Source organism: Siphateles boraxobius, unplaced genomic scaffold (genome assembly GCF_051911475.1).
Source record: "Siphateles boraxobius isolate OS27281-9 unplaced genomic scaffold, OSU_SipBor_1 61, whole genome shotgun sequence".
NCBI classification, from domain to species: Eukaryota; Metazoa; Chordata; class Actinopteri; order Cypriniformes; family Leuciscidae; genus Siphateles; species Siphateles boraxobius.
In genome coordinates, this window is record NW_027509188.1 from 5140562 (window position 1) to 5162701 (window position 22140).

The 22140-nt window shown below is 40.2% G+C and overlaps 1 protein-coding gene across 2 annotated transcripts in view; it reads left to right on the top strand.

The window, feature by feature from the left end:
* The first annotated feature begins 1949 nt into the window (after positions 1–1949).
* Positions 1950–22140, top strand: part of LOC143718624 (uncharacterized) — a 46287-nt gene continuing 26096 nt past the window's right edge. The window contains exons 1-2 of one of the 2 annotated variants that reach the window (XM_077209646.1): positions 1950–2017; positions 2516–2748. In XM_077209646.1, coding sequence (XP_077065761.1) covers positions 2577–2748 — 172 coding nt within the window. In that variant the 5' untranslated portion in view covers positions 1950–2017; positions 2516–2576. Of the gene's footprint in view, positions 2018–2515; positions 2749–22140 lie in introns of those variants that run through there. The other variant, XM_077209647.1, reaches the window with a different exon arrangement.

The window sequence follows — 22140 nt, forward strand, 5'->3', positions numbered from 1 at the left end:
TCACCATTTTTGTTTTTATTAGTCACAGAGTTTCTTAATATTTTTATTACTCGCTGTGTAGATGTTCAGGGTATTGTTGTAGCTGAACATACTTTTCTAATTAGTCAACTGGCGGATGACACCTGTCTGTTTTCAGAAGATGAGAAACAGGTGCTTGTTATTTTGGAAGCTTTAAAATCATTTTCTAATGCTTCTGGTCTCACTGTTAATCGAAATAAAAGTGAAATTATACCTATTCACAGTATTGAAAAATGTCATATAGAAGGTATTGAGGTTGGATATTTAGGCATTTTAATAAGTAAATCACCCAAAAATAGAATTTTAGATAATTTTTCACAACGGACAAAAAAATTAAAGAATATCTTCCATTGCTGGGTACAAAGAAACTTAACTATCTATGGTCGTGTCTTGATATCTAAAGCTGAAGGCATTTCTAGGATTGTTTACCAAGCTTTGTCCCTATATGTCAATCCGAAAACTTGCTCATCTATCGACTCTATACTATTTAAATTCTGGTGGAAAAATAAAACTGAATATGTTGAAAGGAAGACTCTGATAAGAAATACTTTGGAGGGAGGTGTGAATGCTTTGGACTTCAGTTCTCTCAATCAGGTTTTCAAGATCGGCTGGATTAAACGCTGCCTGAATGCTGATTCTAGTTTGTTATGGTTTCACATACCTAAATTTATCTTTGAAAAATGTGGGGGGTGAAATTTTTTATTGTCTTGCGATTTTAAATGTAACAAACTTCCGTTCAAGCTTGCTAATTTTCATAAGCAAGCCTTGGAGGCCTGTAAGCTTGCTTTTTGCAACAATTTTTCCCCCTCATAGGTGTATTATATGGATTAATGAGAATGTGCTGCTTGGAAAAAAATCTATCTTTATTAAGGATTGGGTTGACAAAGGTGTTATTTTTGTTTTGGATTTGTTTAAGAAGGATGGCAGCTTTTATTCCTTTAATGAATTTATCAACCTTTTTGGAGTGAATTCCTCACCTAAAGTTTATAACTGGATTATTAATTCTATTTCTCCTAAACTTTTGCATTTGATTAGGTCATACTGTAGCTACAGAGCATCCATTTGTGAAATGCCCCAGTTATCTATTGGGGGTTTGGAGCTTTCCAATGGCAAATGTAACAATTTTTGGATTAGAAGATTTCTTATTAGGAAGTTCAGCTGTCATCCCAAAGCTTTTTTCAAATGGAAATTAAATTATCCTTCTCTTTCTACCATTAATATATGGACTGGCATTAATAGGTTTCTGTTACCTAACAAGTGGAAAGAGCTTCACTTTAAAATTCTACATAATTACTATCCCTGTAACTCTCTTCTTTCTAAATTTAAGTTGGACGTCTCTTCACACTGCATATTCTGTAATTCTAATGTTGTAACAATACCACATTTGTTTTTTGAATGTGATTATGCAAAGAGTTCTGGAAAAAAGTAGCCTGGCTTATTTTTCCAGCTTATTACAAACTCTTTACTTTTGAGGTTGTGAATGTGTTGTTTTTGATTTGGGACTCGGCGTCAAAGGAGATGGATGATAGATTAAAACTGCTTACTTTATGAGGTGAATTTCATCTTCATAAATGTAAAGTAACTGATTCCAAGCCCAACTTTAGACTTTTTTGTGCTGATTTAAAATTATTGTATGACTTTCTTTGTTTATCAGCTAATAAGAAAGCTGCTATAACTACTTTGTTGCTCAAAGAAATTATGCTTTCATTGAAAATTGGCTCCTGATTTTCTGAAGATTATTATTTATTTATGTATTTCCAATGTTATTTATTTCTAATTACTTGTATTCATTCTGTGTATTTGCCTTGCTTACTTTGAGTATACTGTTATTTTTATTTATTTATTGATGTATCCCCTGTGCTTTTTGTTCAATAAAAAAAAAAGCACTTTTGTGTTTTTAGACAGCAGCGTGTGAACAGGACTTTTAATTTGGTCTCCAACTGTGACGTAATAAGGCTGCGCCGCGCTCCTGCATCTGTTGTGATTCGGCTGAAGAAAGGTTTGTGTTTTAAGATGTTTAACGCGATAGAAAGCGTTTAATCGTCTTCAAAGGGTTACAAGCGACGCCCGATGAACTAGGCATCATTAAATTTAACATTGCATTGCTTTATCTAACATTTATTAATGTCGTGTGAGTAAAGTAACAATGAAAACTCACTCAATTCGGTCGCTGCCGAGCAGTGAATTAAATACTTTTTCCAAATGATTCAGTGATTCGAAGCGTTATATTTCTATTTATCTCTAAGTTATATCTATTTCTACAAATCATTAAATACTTAAACTGCCTAATATATTAAGTGTCTTTATAATTTGCATTCTTTTATTATTTTGTAGTGCTAATTTCGCGTGATTTTGTTGTTGTCTGATTTAAGTACATTAACTCTGACTGACTCCCTTACTAGTTTGTTGAACTACTGAACTAGAGCTGATTGAGATGCACACAGAGATTTAGTTTGGATTTATTTTTCTTTCTGTTAATTATTCTCATTTTAAACAGGACAAATACACAGAAAAACTTCTGGTGAAGTGACAGGTCCACGTGACTTACTATTATAAAGATGGCGTTTATTAAAGAGGAGAGTGAAGACGTGAAGATTGAAGAAACATTTAGCATGAAACAAGAAGATACTAATGAACAAACAATGATGCCGTTTATTAAAGAGGAGAGTGAAGACATGAAGATTGAAGAAACATTCAGAGTAAAACAAGAAGAAACTGAGGAACAAACAGGTTAGTTTCATTCTCAAAGCTGAACTCAACTGATCCCTATTAAAATGTCCAGCTCTACAGAAATAAATTATATTTCTAAGGGGTGCGCCAATCCGATACTCGGTATCATTTTTTGCCAGATAGGTTATCGGTCAGACGAGACTGATCCAGATCCGATTTTTTATAGGGTTTCCCAGCAAGGTGCTCTCCTTGAAGTTTATTTCACATGTCAGTTTTTATACATTTTTTATTTGTATATTCAAACATTCAAAACCTCAATCTCAATATTATTACCCAAGTCCTGCCTCTGTATAGTATTGTTATATTTTGCATTGACGATTAATCAATTAAATATTTATCATCTTATATTCTGGATTATTGGATGTTTTTAAATGAACATCTACTGTATTTCCCCGGCGTTGAAATCAGGCTCATGATTGTCAGGAAACATGAATCCTGGCTCCATTTCAATATCTATTGACCACTGGATCTTTTGTAAATTGTAGGGAACACTATATTGAGTCCAACCTTTAGTTTAGACTGGTAATCGTAAAATCTCGTCTTGTTAACCGAATGACAAAATTCATGACTGGAAAAATAGTCTGCAGGTGCATTTTGAAATGTTGTAACTAATCATCTTGTAATGAATGTATTTCAGTTCTATTTTATAAGTATGAATGTGTCTCTTCAGACCTTACTGTACATGATTTATGAGCTTTCAGAACTTCTGATTGAGGCTGTGTGTGAACTCCTAATTTAACTCTATCCACAAATTGAACAGAAATAAAAAAAGACTAAGCAAAAACTGTTATTTAATTTTTTTGTATTTATACTTAAGTGCAAACAGTAACAGCAACCGTCATCAAAGTAATCTCTTGATATTTAAAGTGCAAACAGAGACCAGAGCCACAACTACACAGTCCAGAGATAGGTTTGATATTGGGAGGCAGACTATTATATGTAGCCTAATTTGCGTGCATCAGGGAGCTCATGTTTTACTTTCAGGTTCGTGATCGTGGGTACTCCATGTATAGGGAGCAGCGGTGCTGAGCGCACATTCTACAAGATAAAACATTTATAAGACGATTGGGCTTTGTTGGGTAATGAATCCTCCGCCATCTTCACGCGATCAGTGAACTGATTCCTGCTGCACTGTGTGCGACTCCAACTCGTGCTGGATGAGCAGAGCAGGCATTTACAATGGTTTTTGTTTTTATAAAAACCACAAAACGACAGTGGAGGCAGGTGATTTGAACGTAGCGGTGGAATATTTTATGCTAATTTCACCCTCACGCACCGTCATGGCATTATCATGAGACAGCTTTTCACTCGACGAGAATTCTCGTCACACCGCTACTGAATAGGGAATGAAACTGCATAGCAATGACGGGTGGCGCTGATTGTCTTAAAGGTTGTATCAGTGATTTCAGGCCCAAAAATAAATGTCTAATCTTTCCTAACGATCCGCTAGCTGCTCGCCCCATAAGCATGCCGTCCAAAAACCGCGTCTCTGTAGGCAGCGTAGGCTCTGAGATCTGCACACAAAAACAAATGTGTACAACCACCACTCAAAACCAAAATAAAGTGTTCCAACCAATCACTGACAGGGGCGGGTGTTGTGAGGTTTTGCGCTCGTGCACGGCTGGATGCGAAATCGGAGCAACACCCGCCCCTGTCAGTGATTGGTTGGAACACTGTTTATTTTGGTTTTGAGTGGTGGTTGTACCCATTTGTTTTTGTGTGCAGATCTCAGAGCCTACGCTGCCTACAGAGACGCGGTTTTTGGACGGCATGCTTATGTGGCGAGCAGCTAGCGGATCGTTAGGAAAGATTAGACATTTATTTTTGGGCCAGAAATCACTGATACAACCTTTAAGCTTTATAGAATCACGGTAATTAATCTGCTGATGGGGCGGGCACCACCTCAGCGGGGCTACATAACTTACTCTTAATCTAGTAAACGGGCCCTCTCCTCTTCAGATTTTCTACTGAAGAAGCCCCCTTCCGGCAACGAACGCAGCGTCTTGTTCCCTATTCAGAGAACATGGGTTACGCAAGTAACCGGAGATGTTCTTTCATAGTTTCACTCAATGATGCAGGCCACTCGATGCTGAGCTCTTCTTTGTAGCACACGCTAGCACATCCACTAGAGTAGGCCACAGAAGGCCGCTAGGTGGGAGAGCGTAGTCCTAAAATCCTTTGAATCGGACAACGTTGTGAATAATACATCTTCCATTCCAAAGGAAACAGTGTCGTATGCACTCAAAAAAATAAGCTGTTGAACCAACTTAATTAAATTAAGGAAAACATTTTCCACAAAATTGAATTACATTTTTCCAACAAAATCTAATTTGTTTGAAATGATTTGTTATAATCTTGCTGTATGAACTTAAATTAATTTAGTCAAGACTACTTAAATAATTGTCATTCCTACTAGATAAAGTTTTGTCAAGTTAACTAGATTTAATTTTTGTCCTGCCTAAATTCGCCAACATTATAATTTTAGCTAATTTGACTCTACAGTTACCTGGGTTCCCACGGGTCATGGGATTTCCAGACATTGAAAGTCAGGGAATTTTATAAATATTTTTGTCCAAGTCATGGAATATGAGGGAATTTAGTTTGTTGCTTTAAATTTTAGTTTCCATTTATCAAAATGTAATTTTTCTATACCGATTTTTTTTTTTTATCGCGCTGTTTCACACATCTTTCTGTATTGTTGTACTTAGGCTATTTTGAGCGCCCTATTTATTCCCTTCCCGCTCAATTGGAAATCACTTAGTTAACAGGTACGGGTGACAGCATTCGACTAAGGCAAACATGCCAGGAAAATGTAAATTTCAAGAGCTTTGGCTACAAAATGAACAATTTAAAGACTGGGTGTTAAAAGTAGACGACAGAAAAGCTAAATGTAAAGTTTGTAAAACTACTATTGAGCTATCAAATATGGGTGAGGGTGCACTTCGCAGCCACGCAAACAGCAAGAAGCACGCTACTCGTATGAAGCCGACAGGAGCATCATCTTCGGCCCAAGTGACCATCAGTGCTCTACTGCAGCCTCCCCATATAGCTCCAAGAGAACCGCAATCAGCTAATGAAGCCCCAGCAGTGATGGCAGTGTGAGACACAGTGGAGCACGTCTCGGCTTAACACCACCAAAGACCCTGGAGGCTGAAATCTTGTGGTGCCTTAAACTTACTGAGTCCCACTGGTCATACAAGTCATCAGAACAAAGTGGTATGTAGCTATAATGTTAGCTAGCTAACTGTTAATTATAATTAAAGATTATTTTTGTGTAACGTGTATTTTTGTGTAAGTGTAACGTTTAGCCTAGGTTAGGCAGCATAAGTGATCGCTGACAAAATTGAAAATGTTGCTAATTAGTTTGCAAGCTAATTACTGTTAACTCTTGACAAATTCTTAGCCTATGCAACCGGTATTTAGCCATGTATGTAAACTCATATATTTGTGTAAATGAATCGTTATTTAATGTTTTAATCAATGTTGTATTAATGATACAACAGGCCTTTGAAATTAAATGAGGCAATTCAATCTAGCTTCCAGTCCAGCTTTGTTTGGGAATTTAGCACCGTGTCCTAAACAGATGCGACGTGACAACACGCGATAAAATACATTTTACATGTTAATCATTTGACCTAACCTGCCGCGACATGACAAAAGATTCTCTTTTTTTAAAATGGTTTCTATATTTCTGGGATTTTGCAGCTGATAGTTCAGCCCATACAGAGGGAACAAGGACATTAAGCAACAAATACTTGTCATTGTGCATTTTAGTTTGAACGTTCTTGTTTCCTTTAATTTCTTTTCAAAATCTGAAGTAAATTGTCCATTGTTGCTCTCATAGTGGCAATCAAAGTCTCACAAAATGATATTCAAGCTCAGACCATTTTAAGCTCAAACAAGTGCATTTCATTACAAAGATTGTATCAGTCATTGATTATGTGTTTTGAATAATGTTTAATGGTTTATTTTTGTTTAATTCCGTTTGGTTTTCGTGTTTAGCTGCGAACAGAGACCACACACGGTTATGATTGGCTGTGATTTATGATTGATTTTGTCGTCTTGTAGCTTTGTCACGTCTGGTTAGGACAAGGTAAGCTAAAAACTAATAATAATAATTATAAAAGGGTCACGGTAAGTGGCAGTAGTACATAATTTTAAAGTTGATCATGCGCAGCCCTTACCTTCATTAATTTACCATGGTAGAATTAATAAATCAATATATGCACATTAGATAATCTACCAACATTACTTCTGAAGGACAAATATTATGGGTTTTCCAGGACTTAAATAATTAATATTTATCAAATAATTATTTCAGACCTACACTACCAGTCAAAAGTTTTCGGACAGTAAGATTTTTAAGAGTTCTTGTCTTAGGACAACTTTGATGCACTTTTTTGATCCACTTCAAATGTTGAATACTGTATATTCAAACAGAAACAGTTATTTTAAATAGTAAAAATATTTCAAAATTGTACTGTTTTTGCTGTACTTTGGATCAAATAAATGCAGGCTTAGGGAGTGTCTTTTTAAAAAACATAAAAAGATCTTACTGTCCAAAACTTTTGACTTTGTAGTTTAAATAATCATCATAACCATTTTACAGAAATAGCCTAGAAAGAACAACATTTTAATGAAAACATCAGTTTTTTCAACTTTACACTCATAGCTTTGATCTTAATACATCACATCCAGTCGGTTGGTTGCATTTGGTGTAGTCATTCAAGTTCAAATATTAATGTATCCACGGCTCAAATCAGATCTGAAAATTCCACATCTGCAGATGGTTGGTACCTCACGCAGCCCCCTTGTGACTCTCCATAGGAAATGAATGACTTCTGATCTATCGGACATCGTTTGTCATGTGAAAAGGCAGCTTAGTTTGCGGTATTCTAGTCGTGGTGTAGTATAATACTGTGTATTAAGCCGCACTAACTTTAGACCTAGTATACAATTAGGATTATAATGGTTCAATATTACATTTGAATTTATTCATTGGGTTGTGGTTTTAAATTCATATTATGAGTAGGCTATATTTGGGGCATATATGGTAAATTACAGTGTTGCAGTTTTTTTTCTTTTTCTTTTATAGGGTCTTTGTTCAAAAGAATGTTCCCGGATAGTGACATTGCCAGCAGCTTTCAATGTGGAGAGACTAAATCATCTTATTTGACTGTTTTTGGCATAGCACCATATTGCACGTCACTTCTGATGGACAGAATAAGGTCTCTTAAGGATGGATATGCTTTTCTTTTTGATGAAAGCTTGAATCGGAAGACCCAAACAAAGCAGATGGACATTAATTTAAGATTTTGGGACAATAATGCTGTAGTTACACGCTACTTCACTTCTGAATTCATGGGCCATGCCACAGCAGAGGATATGGTGGAGGTCTTCCACAAGTCGACAGAGGGTTTGAATTACAAAGGTCTTGTACAGCTTTCAATGGATGGACCTAATGTCAATTTTAAATTCCAAGACCTTATACAAACTGAACTTGAACGAGATGTCAATACCGTGTTACTAAAATGGGTAGCTGTGGCCTACAAATTTTGCACGGGGCATTTAAAAAAGGTGCAGATGCCTCAAATTGGAATGTAGACCAGTTCTTAAGTAATGCTTATTGGCTACTGAAAGATTCCCCTGCCCGAAGAGAGGATTATGTTAAAGCTGTTGGACAAATATCTCCTCTTATGCCACTCAAATTCTGTAAAACAAGATGGGTAGAGAATGTCCCAGTTACAGAGAGAATGATCAACATATTGACAGATTTGAAGAAACATGTGAATACAAATTCCACCACTCTGGAACTAAATCCTATACCACTGTAAAAGAAGGTTGCAGAGACCCACTGTTGCCTGCAAAGTTGGCCTTTCACTTGTCATTTTCAAAAGAGGTTGCACCTTTCTTGAATCTATATCAAACAGACATACCTATGATTCCTTTTCTGGCTGCTGATCTTTCTTATGTTATCAGGTCAGTTATGGATTGTTTTACCAAGCATGATGTGATGGCTAATGCAAACACAGTATCAAAACTGATGTCAGTAGTTGTCACAGACAAAACCAATCTCATTCATGCAAATAAAGTTGATGTGGGGTTCTCTGCAGACAAAATGCTGAAGGAACTGGTGTCTTCACAGAAGATTAGTGAGAAGAGAGAGTTGGAGTTCAGGATGGATTGCAGAAAGTGCTTAATGACGCTTGCAGGGAAATTACAAGAAAAATCTCCACTAAAGTACACTCTTGTGCGCAACATGGATTGCCTAGATCCAAGGAGGATGGCAAGCAATAAAGATTCATCATGCAGCAACAAGTTTAAAAGCATCCTTAAACTGCTCACTGAGACCAAACGAGTAGATGAAAATGGTTGCGATGATATTCTCAAACGGTACAGGAAGTTCATCAATGAGACTGTGCCCAAGAGAATGGCAGATTTCAGACTTCAATCCTGTCACAGGTCGGGTAGATACACTACTCTATGAAACAATGGCAGGAGAAAAACTGTACGAAAAACTATGGAATGTTGTGGCACTCCTCCTAATGCTCTCACATGGAAATGCAACAGTGGAGCGAGGTTTTTCGGTCAATAGACAAAACGAGGTTGAAAACATGAAGGAAAGCACTTACAGTGCACAGCATCTTGTGTGTGATCATTTGAGGTCAGTGGGGGGAATTGATAACTTTATGGTAAATAAGGCCTTACTTCAGTCTGCATCCTCAGCAAGACAGCGATACATCTTTCATCTTGAGGAACAGAAAAAACTTAAAGGAGCAAAAAAACTAAACATGAAAAGGAAAACTCTCTGATGAGATTGATGAGCTGAAGAAAAAGAGAGCACGCCTCCAGAACGATGCCTCAGCCATGGAGCAATCTGCTGATGGCCTTGCATTAAAGGCAGAAAGTGTAGGCAATCTTACATTCATTGCTCAGTCAAACAGTCTAAGACAGTCTGCAAAAACTAAATGTGAAGAAATAAAAAGACTGAATGATGAACTCGATGACAAACAGAAAATCCTTCAGAGCATTTAACCCATGAAAGAGTAGAAACCATAAATGTATTTCTTTAGAAATTGTACAGAAAAATATCAATGCATTTAACGTGTAAAAAAAAAGAAGAAAAAAGAAAAGTTATGTTTGTGTGTTTAACTTGTAAGAATTATACTAAAAAACATCTGTGAACAAGTAAATAAAGTTTGAAATTGGTTGGATTTAAAACACTGTCTGTAGCTGTTTTTTGTCTGCTCGGTGCTCCGCAAAACAGCGGCCTGTTTTGCCGTTCATTATAGGTCATGGAAATTCATCTTTTTAGTCAGTGAAAGTCAGGGAAAAGTTAGGGAATTTGACGTTTGGTTTAGAGTGGGAACCCTGCAGTTACTTCCAATGATAGAAGCTGCTAGCACTCAATTTAATTAAATCAACTTTTTACATATTAATATTAGATATGAGTTATGCAGGTGTAGTGTATACTGAGTGTCCACAGCCTAAACACAGTCATCACTCTTCTGCATAATGGTAACCACAAAATTCAAAAACATTAAAGAAAGTCTTCTAAGTGTCTAACATAACTGAACATTAAACACTAACATTACCTAACAACATCTTTCCATTTACTGAAAAACACATAAAATAACACTTTAATCCCTAAATTTACCCTCCTAATGCAGTCCCTTGCAAAGCATGCTGGGAACTACAGATCCACTGCCCAGTTAGTTGTCAACAAAAATGATTCATGTAGTTTTCACACAAATTAAGTAAAATTCAGTTTAAAATATTAGGTTGATTGAACACAATTAAATTAAGTTGTGACAAGCAAAAGTAACACGATTGTTTAATATTTTATTTTAATTAAATTTAACAAGAGGCAAAAATTATTTTTTTGAGTGTGCCTCTGGACTGGGGCTTAAATAATCGTAGAGAAAATTCCACCTGCAAATTAGCGTGGCACAAGTGTTCAGACGAGAGAGCTCGACATCCGATCACGATTTATGACAGCGCCATAAATAGTCTAGCGTGCATGTGACAGGCCGAGGCATTTGACACCCTTAATGTGTTGGTTGTCGTTTGCTATGTCAATTAAGCGAGAGTATGGCGGTTGGCAGTGATGAAGATCCATTGCGTTTCACCTAGGGGAGAACGAAGCAAGTTCGACTAAATGCGGTCGCTGAAGCACAACAATGAAAATATCCAAATAAATAGCTTAACTAGCATGGGCCAGATAAACCGCTTCTGAAGAAGAACATCTGAGGTGTGATTCTATGGGTGATTCTCACGAAAGCTTGGTTTTAAAAATTTCAAACATGAAAATTAAAAAATGCTTGAATTAACAAAAAAAATTCAGACATTAGAAACAAAGTCTGGAGAATTTGTGAACATTAATTCAAAAACATTTACTTCCAATTTAAGACCTTTTTGAGCATAATTTCCAAAACAAGTCCTAAAAAATCGAATTACCGTAACAGTCTGAAAACATCAACACTATTTATTTAATAAAATAAATTTCACATTTTTAAAAATGGATTATTAACAGTCATGCACTACTTAGAAATCTGAAATATTTATTTTTAAATTAACATTATTTACATTTTTTGTTTAATTTCTCTCATTACCGCAACACCTTCCACAATTTACAACCTTTTTGTATATATATTTTAATGAAACCTGACTCATTTTCAAAATGTGACAAACCTGAAAGAACATAATGTGTAGATACTGTACATGCATTTAAAAGCAAACTACACATTTTATATTAATTAAATTAACATTTAATGATCATCTGTTGCGTTAATGAAACAGGTTTTGGAATTGAGGTTGATTATTTCTGTAAAATCTATCTAGATTTGGTTCACAGGAGTTTGAGCATCACCATGGTACATTGATAAGAATGAAGAAGGGACAAAGGATTCCGTTTAAGCCATTTATTGCCACTGTTCACACATGAGGAGCAACGTGAGATGATGAGGCTTGACGGTTATGTTTTTTTTATCACGCACAACCATGGATAGTATCTGAATCACAGAGACTGAGGGTCCTCACATGTGGTTTGTGTTGCTGCCAGGCAGAACAAAGGAATGGGTGGGGCTTATAAAGTGAACCATTGATTAGGAGGAAGTGAGATCAGGTGAGATTGGGTGGGTCCTTGCCATGGAAACAAGCAGAGGGCTACTGAATAGTATGACTCTATTCTACAGCCGCCCCCAAATCCCATAGGGATTTGCTCTCCCAAGAGTCATACTAAGAGGAGTGATCTGGAGGATCATCGGGGATGGCAGGGAGTTTAATCAGTCGAGAAACTGGGCGGACATAAGATCTGTTCCCTACCATTACTTCCGCCGTCCTGACCTGACCATCCTTACTTGGAAAAACCTTTGTCATGCAACCAACAGTCCAAAGGGCCCTAGGCAATTGTGGGTCCATGATCATAACCACTGTATTAAGCTGCAAATTCTCTTTGTGTGTTTGCCACTTTTGTCTGCATTGAAGATGGGGGAGGTAGCGCTTAATAAAATGGGCCCAAAAGTGATCTGCCAACACCTGGCTATGACGCCACTGCCGGCGACTAAGGAGGTCAGAGCTCGGATAGGAGACCAAAGGCAGGGAGGAATCTCGCCGCCCCATCAGAAGAAGATTTGGGGTAACTGGGTCAGGATCGGCAATGTCCGAGGATGCGTAGCCAAGAGGCTTAGAGTTAAGGATGTTTTCAACTTCTATCAACAAAGTGTGCAGGACTTCTACTGTCACCAACTGGGCGCCTAGGGAGCTCTGCAGGGCCTGTTTGACAGAACGAATCTCTCTTTCCCATATTCCTCCAAAATGAGGGGCATAGGGAGGGTTGAAATGGAATTGAATCCTTTGTTGATGGAGTTGGACTTGCAGGGATGGACTGAGTGCTATGAAGGCCTCCCTAAGTTCCCTCTCTCCTCCCTTAAAGTTAGTACCCTGGTCCGACCAGATTTCGAAGGGAGTGCCCCTACGGGCTGTAAAACGGCGTAGGGCCAGGAGGAAAGAATCTGTATCGAGACTACAGAGGAGGTCCAAGTGCACACAGCGAGTCGTTAGACACTTAAATATAATGCCCCACCGCTTCTCGGTCCGACGTCCAAGCTTGACATTATAAGGTCCAAAACAATCCATCCCCGTTGAGTAGAAGGCGGGCTTGTACAACTGGAGACGAGCTATAGGAAGGTCTGCCATCCTGGGGACAACGGGCCTTGCACGCCACCGTTGGCACTGGGCACAACCACGTTGATATTTCCGTATTGCCTCTCTCCCTCTCAAAATCCAGAACCGCCTGCGGAGCTCTGCAAATACTCTCTCTGGGCCAGGATGTTTCAGTCTTTCATCATATTCCTGGATGAGCAGCTTAGACACTGGATGCTTGGGATCGAGGACAATGGGATGAATGGCGTTAGGTTCCTGTTCAACCTGCCGTAACCTGCCTCCGACCCGAATAAGACCTGTGTCCGTACAAACTTCGGGTGCAAGGGTGAGTAGGCGACTAGTTGACAATAGGGGTTTTTTGGCCTTGATATAGGTGAGGTCTTCTCCAAAGCTATCCATCTGTGCCTGTCTCAGAATTTCTGTCTCTACCTGAAGATAATCTGCTGGAGTTGAGGTTACCTGAGCGTTTGGGGGGTGCTTCAACTGGACAGAAGCATCAAGGAGGGCTTGATAAGTTCCATAAAGGCTGAAGTCTGAGACCGACCTGATAGTGCCAACTGCTCCACAAAAGGAAGGTTTAATTTCAAGGTGATGTTGATCTCCATTGTTGGAGCCATCAGGGGGTTGAGGCCAGGTACCAGGGGGTTGAGAAAGGAAATGAGGGCCTTGGCTCCACCGGTTGGGCCGTTGGAGCTCTCCAAGGGCTTTACCCCTCGTAAGGTCATCAGCTGGATTATCGGCTGTATTGACGTACCTCCAGTCTTGGCAGTTAGTAAGTTCTTGTATCTCAGACACTCTAGTACCAACGAAGACCTTAAAGCGGCATGAATCGGTCCGCAACCAAGTAAGTACAGTGGTTGAATCTGACCAAAGGATGGTACGTCTGATAGGGAGAGCCAGTTCTGTTCTGAGAAAGTCACAAAGACGGGAACCAACTAATGCAGCACAGAGCTCTAATCTAGGAATGGACTGCTGTTTCTTTGGTGCCACACGAGATTTAGCAAGCAAGAAGGCTACTTGAACTTGGTTCCCACCCTCCGACCGAAGGTATGCCACTGCACCATAAGCAGATTCCGATGCATCACAAAATATGTGAAGATCTTGTGTAGAGGGCAGTGGGGCACTGATAGACGTATAACATCGAGGCATGGTTACTGTCGGGAGAATTGACAGTTCATCACTCCAGGAGTTCCAAGCAGAAAGTAGGTCACAGGGTAATAAGGGATCATCCCAATCCCGTCGCTTGTCCCACAGCCGCTGGACTAGGACCTTTGCCCTGGTCGTATAAGGGATAAGGTACCCTAAGGGGTCATAGAGGCTGGCAAGGACATGGTAAATGTACCGCATTGTTATGGTGGATGATTCTGTTGCCTGGCCTCTGTAACCGAGACGATCTGTCTGGCAATTCCACAGCAGCCCAAGAGTACATTCCGTTGAGGGCATAGTATCTCTAGAGAGCCAGAACTCACTATTTTTAGATCTTGCTTCTGGTGGTAAGTGACTGATGACCATCGGGTCATTACTGGCCCACTGTCGAATGTTAAAGCCTCCAGTATACAAAATTGACCTCAACTGATCGAGAGTCTGACGGGCCATAGCAACTGTGGGGTAGCTTTGAAGGCAGTTATCAACGTAGAATCCCCTCTCTACTGAATGGCGCACCGAGTCATTCGGCTGAGTATGATTTTCGATGTGCCTTTGAAGGGCAAAGATAGCACAACAGGGGCTACAAGTAGTCCCAAAGGGAAGGACTTGCCATTCGTAGATGGTTGGAGGGGCATCCTTCCTCTTGTCCCGCCAAAGAAAACGAAGGAGGGGCTTGTCTTTGGTCAAAAGCTGGACTTGATGAAACATGCCCTGTATGTCGCCACTAATGGCGACAGCATGTTCTCGAAAACGGAGTAAGACTCCAAGGAGGGAAGGCCCCAGTGTAGGTCCAGGTAGTAAGATCTTGTTCAAGTTTTGGCCTCTGTAGTCAAACGAACAGTCAAAAACAAGGCGATTCTTATCATTATGTGTCACCATGTGATGGGGTATATACCAGGCCTCAGCTGAGCCTTCAGCTTCCTCTGTGGTAATCATTTTAACATGACCTGCCTGTTCAAGTTTGGAGACCTCAGTGTTATAGGCTGCTGCTTTCTTAGGATCCTTCGCCAACTTGGATTCAATGGCACGCAGTCGGGCCATGGTGGCCTGTGGAGGGGCCTTTAAGGGGGGCGCATCTGGGATCCTCAAGAGGGGTGTCGCATAGCGATAGACTCCATCCACTAGAACTCTCTTTGTGGCTACCTCAAGCAAATTCACTGCCTGATTGTCCAGCTTGGACCGAGTGGCTGCCTTTTCATTTCGACTGGGAATTGTGTCCAATTGCCAGAGCCTTTCCACATTTTGATACAACTCATCACATCGAGAGGCAATGGAGGTATGGAAGCATGTAGCAACAGAAGGGAGAGATTCAATCTCCCCCGTTGGACCTTGCAATGTCCAGCCCAGACGAGTCTTAACAGCTGCTGGTGCTCCTGATGGACCGAATCGAACTGGGGCAATAGGTGAAATCAAGTGGTTATGGTCTGAACCAATTAAAAGTAGTGGGGTGACCTTATGCATTGGTGTCAATGGCAGTCCATATAAGTGTCTATATTTCCGTTGAAGGGAAAGAACAGGGTGTGTGTGCTCCGACAAGGCAAGTCGATCAGCAGTAAAGGCATGGTTAATATCGAGTTCACCAGAACTTGAAGCAGAGCTCACCTTGAAGGAAACGGTAGCCCCCTGGAGGATCTCCACTCCTTGTCTCACAGTTCTGAGCGCTAAATCCTCTGGTTCTCCATCAAGCTGTAGGCTGTGAGCTGCTGATTGCAAAAGGATAGTTCTTTCTGAACCATCATCCAGGAGGGCGAACGTCTCCATAGTGCGTCTGCCATTTCGCAAGATGACTTTAACCAGCTTCAAAAGGACTTGACCAGTATGACTTGGGCGATCTAGGTACAGGGTGTGAGCTGTGGAATTAACAAGGTAGGAATTTGTATCAGGTTTCTTGTTAATTTCGCAGAGTATTTGTAGATGTCTCCGCTTACATATATTACAGTCTCTGTTTAGTGTGCACTTAGCTGCAACATGTGGTCGGGCACAGCGCCAACACCTCCTATTTTCCTTGATCCATCCTATAACTTGTTGTTTGCTGAGGGCCTTAAAATCAGCACAGTGACTTATGTGATGACTTGAAGAGCTACAGTAGGCACACGAAGACCTTAAAGGCATTTGGGGATCCCCACGCTCACTGATGCCGTTTGCTCCGTGGAGTATAGTTGTAGTTGCTTGAGTAGAAGCAAATGGTCGGTGTACTCGAGAGGGATTTGGACCTGTGTAATCCCGCCTGGGTTGACAACGGGACTCTACTTGCAGCCATTCAGAGAGGTCGATGAGGGCATAGTTGGCATCTACTTGGTTCCTGTGCATATGGCGTTTAAAGCGGCTAACCTGTTCGTTCGGGAGTTTCTCCAATAGCCTGTCTACATGTGAGCCACAGAGGAGTTCAGCAGTGCCTTGGCTAGCCATAGTTCTTAACAGCCCAACTAGTGCTTGGACTCGCAGGGCAAAGACATCTAGGGCATGGCCATCTCCGGGGCGTACAGGAGGAAGGGCCATGATGTTCCTCAGTTCTTTAAGTACCAACTGGCGTGGTTGGCCATAGCGTTCATCTAGTGCCCTTAAGGCTTCGGTGAATGGCTGGGGCGCATATGAATAGGCTAAAGCCAAACGTCTGGCCTGGTCCACCTTCAGATGGTCGAGAAGAATGTGATACTTAAATTCCTCAGTTTCATGTGGATCCAGTAGGTTGGTCAGTGCCATTCGCAACATTCTATATTGCACCTCATCCTCTCTGGTAAGGTCAGGAAACTTAGGAGGTTCAACTGGTCTGTAACGCCTATGCCTGTCAGCAGGGGGTGCTGCAGCTCCTCCGAGAGAATACATGGGTCTGGACTGTAGAGGAACAGGAGGTAGAGGAGGTGCCAGCTGATGCCGGGCTAGTTGATGCAAGAGGTCTGATTGATGGACTGAAGGAGAAGGGCGATTTTGTGAGTAAAGGGGGCGTGAAACTACCTGAGTAAGCCCTGATACTTCATTTCCTCTTCGAGGGTTTCTGGGCGGAGCCATAGCTAAGGCTGTAGGTTCATGGCAAAGAGCTGGCGGTGGTGGGGGTGACCCCACTGTCATCTGATTTCGTTCATGTGAGTGATCGTCTTGTTGACTGGTTGCAGAGGAATAGCTGCCTTCTGGGCTTGAAGCTTCATGTCTCTCCATGAGACGCTGCAACATCCTTCCTTGCTGCTTCACCATTGTCACGGTTTCAAGTAACTGTTTAACTATGTCAGCTTGGCTCAGTTCTGGAGTGCCGTCTTGCTGTCTGGTGGCAAATGTAGATGGAAATGGTCTGGTGACGGGGGTAGGAGGTGGTGGAGTCTCACTAGGATTAATATAGCGTATTCTGTTTTCAGAGTGCTCAGGATTCTCTTCCTCATCATCTACTTGAAGTTCTTCCTGTTGACCCTCATGTGGAACATGTGTGCAATCTGGGTTGGTAACTCTATTCTCATAGCCAACTTCATAGTCCTCCAGGCGCTTGGGTGGACGAATCTTGCGTCGAGGATTAAGTGCTCCATGGGTTAGAGGTGAGTTCCCTTCAGCCATGACAATGCTCAGGCTCCGGCTCGAAGGACCACTTGTAAAATCTATCTAGATTTGGTTCACAGGAGTTTGAGCATCACCATGGTACATTGATAAGAATGAAGAAGGGACAAAGGATTCCGTTTAAGCCATTTATTGCCACTGTTCACACATGAGGAGCAACGTGAGATGATGAGGCTTGACGGTTATGTTTTTTTTATCACGCACAACCATGGATAGTATCTGAATCACAGAGACTGAGGGTCCTCACATGTGGTTTGTGTTGCTGCCAGGCAGAACAAAGGAATGGGTGGGGCTTATAAAGTGAACCATTGATTAGGAGGAAGTGAGATCAGGTGAGATTGGGTGGGTCCTTGCCATGGAAACAAGCAGAGGGCTACTGAATAGTATGACTCTATTCTACAATTTCTGTAATGATAATAAGTTTACTATGTCTAGATTTAATGTAGAAAAATGTGTAATATCTGCAAAGTCATGGATTCAATTTCAAATCGTTTTTATTTTGTAGTGCCTCAATACATAACATTAGCAACAACAACAAAAAATACAAAAATAAATAACTTTAATATTCGTAAACAATAACTTATAACTTTAATATTTGTCAAAGTGTTTCAGAGAGGGAAAAACCTCTTCATTCTTCAACCTCTTCATAACTAGTAGTGATGGAAAGTCCGGTTCTTTTCCGTGAACCGGTTCTTTCGGACAGTTCGTTTCAATGAACCGGTTCAAAAAAGGTTCACCAGTTCTTTTTCGTCCTCACGTAATGGCGTCAATTCTATCATCCCGGCGGATACAAAATATAAGGTTCTTACTTTTACGTTTTGCAAACGAACCCTGTAGCCTACAGGCGATGTGCAAACGCAGATGTTTTACATGTCTTAAAGATATAAAGTGCATAAATGGTCTTCATCATTTTATTTGTTACTAAATAAACTTACATTTCGCCGAATTCGGCCCCTCATTTAAGTCCTCGTTTCACTCATCAGCACATCTTCAGTTGGCCGAAAGAAAGTTGTGTTTAGAGACGGTGCTATCAAGCATGCGCAGTATCTCCAGCTCATCGGTTCTCCGTATCAAATGTGTGCGAAAGAAACAGTTCTCGGTTCTGCACTGGTGATTCAAGAACTGCAACAACCAGATCTTGACTCGAGAACCGTAGCATAGGCCTGTGTGTGCTGAGCAGAGAAATGCTGAAACCTGAATATACAGTGCGACAAAACAAAAAAATCGATGCATGTCTCCAGTATGTTTAATACGTTATGTTTTAACGCATTATAAACATTTGCTAAGCAGTGCACCATTAAAACCTTGGCAAGAGTTTACATCAAAGTTTTATATCAAGTTACTTAGAAATTAAATGAGCTGTTCCTGAAAATATTATGTTAGTATAATAATAAATGAAAATAGTTTAAATTTATAATAGTACAGTAATAATTAAGTAATTATGTGATCAACATGTTTCCAACATGTTTTATTTTGTTACCCTTAGCCTACTGATGTTCAATTAAATACTTAAGAAACGTACATTTCGTCCCTCAGAAAAATTGCACGCATGCTCAGCTCATCAACTCATCAGTTCTCATTATGTCGAACGTGTCCGAAAGAAACAGTTCTCGGTTTTGTCAAGTCAAGTCAAGTCATCCTCATTTATATAGCGCTTTTAACAATGTAGATTGTTTCAAAGCAGCTTTACAGAGATAAACATATACTTTAAGGTAACAGAGATTGGTTTGGTTTTATAGTGGCTCTTGAAAAATGTTTTTTCCAGCTAAAGTTAGTTTTGATTGTACTGGTGATCCAAGAACCGCTGTATACCCGTGCGTTCGGTAGTATGCGCATGCGCAGGATCAGCTGCTCATGCTGCTCATCACTTCTCTCAGCACAACATGTCTCCGTTCGGTGAACTGTTAGAGTTACTGGGGTAAAATATACTCTGGGATATTGGTTTATTTCGAGTCGGAGGGACTGTCAGGCATGTCTGAAAGTGAGTAACTTTAGTAACTTGTGGATCAGCCCTGACGCAAGACGCGAACTGTTCCGAACGATTCGGTCCGATTTAATGTACTGGTTCGACCGGTTCACTAAAACGAACCGGTTCAAAAGAACGATTCGTTCACGGCCATCGCTAATAACTAGGTAAATGCCTACTGTTGGAAACATTTGTCAATGTATACATCTGGCTGCACAGAATAGATGATTAGGTGATATATGAGAGGAAAGTATTGCCAAAAAAGAAGAGGAGAAAGTATTTACAACATAAAGTTAGTTTTTACTGAATCTTTCTTTTTAACGAATGTAGAGGGAATAGTACAGCTGCTCTTAAATATGGAGAAACATGAAATAACATACAAGCATCCACTACATTACATGAGCTTGGCATTTACAATCACTTATTTTGGTTTGGATAAATGGTCTAATTCTTAGGATAAGGAGAAAAAGAAAAGCAAATTCATTGCACAAATGTAATTGTGCCATGTGTTGATACTCTGTTTGACCTCAAGGATTAGACAGGAACTCATAGAAGCAAAATAAGTGTGTTATGCCGTGCATAAATGCATAAAGTCAGATTCTCTCTAAGAGTGGATTGGTGTGTCAACAGTTCAATTGCCACAGCTCAATAATAAAAAAATTGTAACAAAAACATTAAAACAGGAATAAACGTGCCTATATCTCTCAGGCAACACACAGAAGTGTCGAGCTGAGGATGTTGCAGGGTGAGGCTCTGGAGTAATGACTTTTATGCCATCAAAGTAGAACCAGACTTTATCTCCATCATATTTTATGGACTGAATGTAGAATTTATTTGGTCCAGCACAACTCATTGTGTCCACCTCATATTGGCCATCTACAATCTAGAAGGTAAAAAATAAATAAAAATGTAAGGATTTTTCATCAACAAAACCACATCAATAGCACCAAATATTTCTTTATACCTGTGTGATTATGCCAGGGAACAGTTATCCATCATACTGTACAAGGACCCACTTTCCTACATCCAGAACTGACTCTGCATTCTCCCTTTCTGGCTCCACATTGTTTCGGAAGTCAAACTCTTTTGGACTGAAACAGCCACAGGCAAAATCACAAAAGCAGGACACTTCTCTGGTGTTGATGAGGCCTGGTTTTGTTGATGTTAGCTTTAGGAGAAAAGAGTAATTTTAGATGGATTAAAACTCATATATTAAATACAGACGTACTAATATCAAATGACAGAATGTGTATGTTTAACATATCTTTTAAACTTAAACCTCTCTCTTTTAGAGTTTGCAGGAGATTACCTCAATGAACCCAAATAACTGTTTCTTTTTAGTTGCATCCATACTCAGAGCATGTACAGTAATTAACTACATTTCAGTACTCCGTTTACTTTAGTTCTCCTATTTACAGTTTAAAGGATAATTCATCCAGCAACCGAACATACAAATATTTGTGTCTCTTTTTAGGAATAGTTACGTTAGCCTGTTTGCATTTTGTTTGAAAATGTTGTTCAATATGTTTACTCACCTGATGAATTCTCATTGTCCCAGGTACTGTCTTCAGATCTGGTGGTACTAACTTTTTTTCACTACTTCCTCTGTTATCTTAAAGAGCCTTACAGATGAATTCAGATTTAGCTGCTCAATAAGAGTATCAGCATCTGGTATGCTGGTACCATAGGACACAATTCAGCCAGGTTTTTCAAGGCACCACCCAGTTCATCAGAAGCACCCTTTCCATGGGACGCCTCTGTGAAATTCCATGTTACATGATTAAATCCTCGCATAAATGGCACTGTCGAAGCTAGATAAAAGTTTTTGTTCCGGTACTGAGATGTGGGCCCATCTGAAGTGAAGTGGATGTTTCTTGCATTTGGATGTTCCTCTCGTATGCTCCTCAGTACCGGCTCAAGGTGAGCCCATGTGGCTATGGCATTGTGCTGAAGACAGCCTGAAAGCGATGCAAAGGACTGCACCTTCTCCCCACTGAGATTAATAACTCCAGTATGGAGGGTTACCTGCTGGTTGCCATCTCCAAAGTGAGTTTCTTTTATTTCTCTGGTAGATTTACAAGCGTAGTTCTCACTGTAGTCAACATGAACTACTACTTCATTCTGGCTAAGGGACTCTCTCTATTTTCTCATTCTTTCATACTGATGCTTGATATTGTAAATGTGTCTTGAGAAGTTTGAGAGGTGGTCCTGTGTAAGTTCTACAAGCTTTTCGATGGAGGTATGTCTCTTCTCAAGAAAAACATTCCTCACTTCCTTCCCTTCAGTGGACCCATCTGTAATCCACTCCTCCCATTATATGATGTTTCCTTTCAGTGAAGGATTCAGTGTTGTGGGAAATGTCTTATTCTTGCAATTGCTGCATGTCCTGTACATGCAGGACATTTCATTGTCACACACATACTGGCCTTCAGACAATCAGCACCGCCTCGAGGGGCGTTCCCGCTGCGTAATCGCTACACAGCACTGAGTTTCGCATTTCAAACTCGCACTTTCGCACCTATGAAAGAGAATGCAATTAATCTTGGTCATCGTTGCAAAGTTATCATCCATGC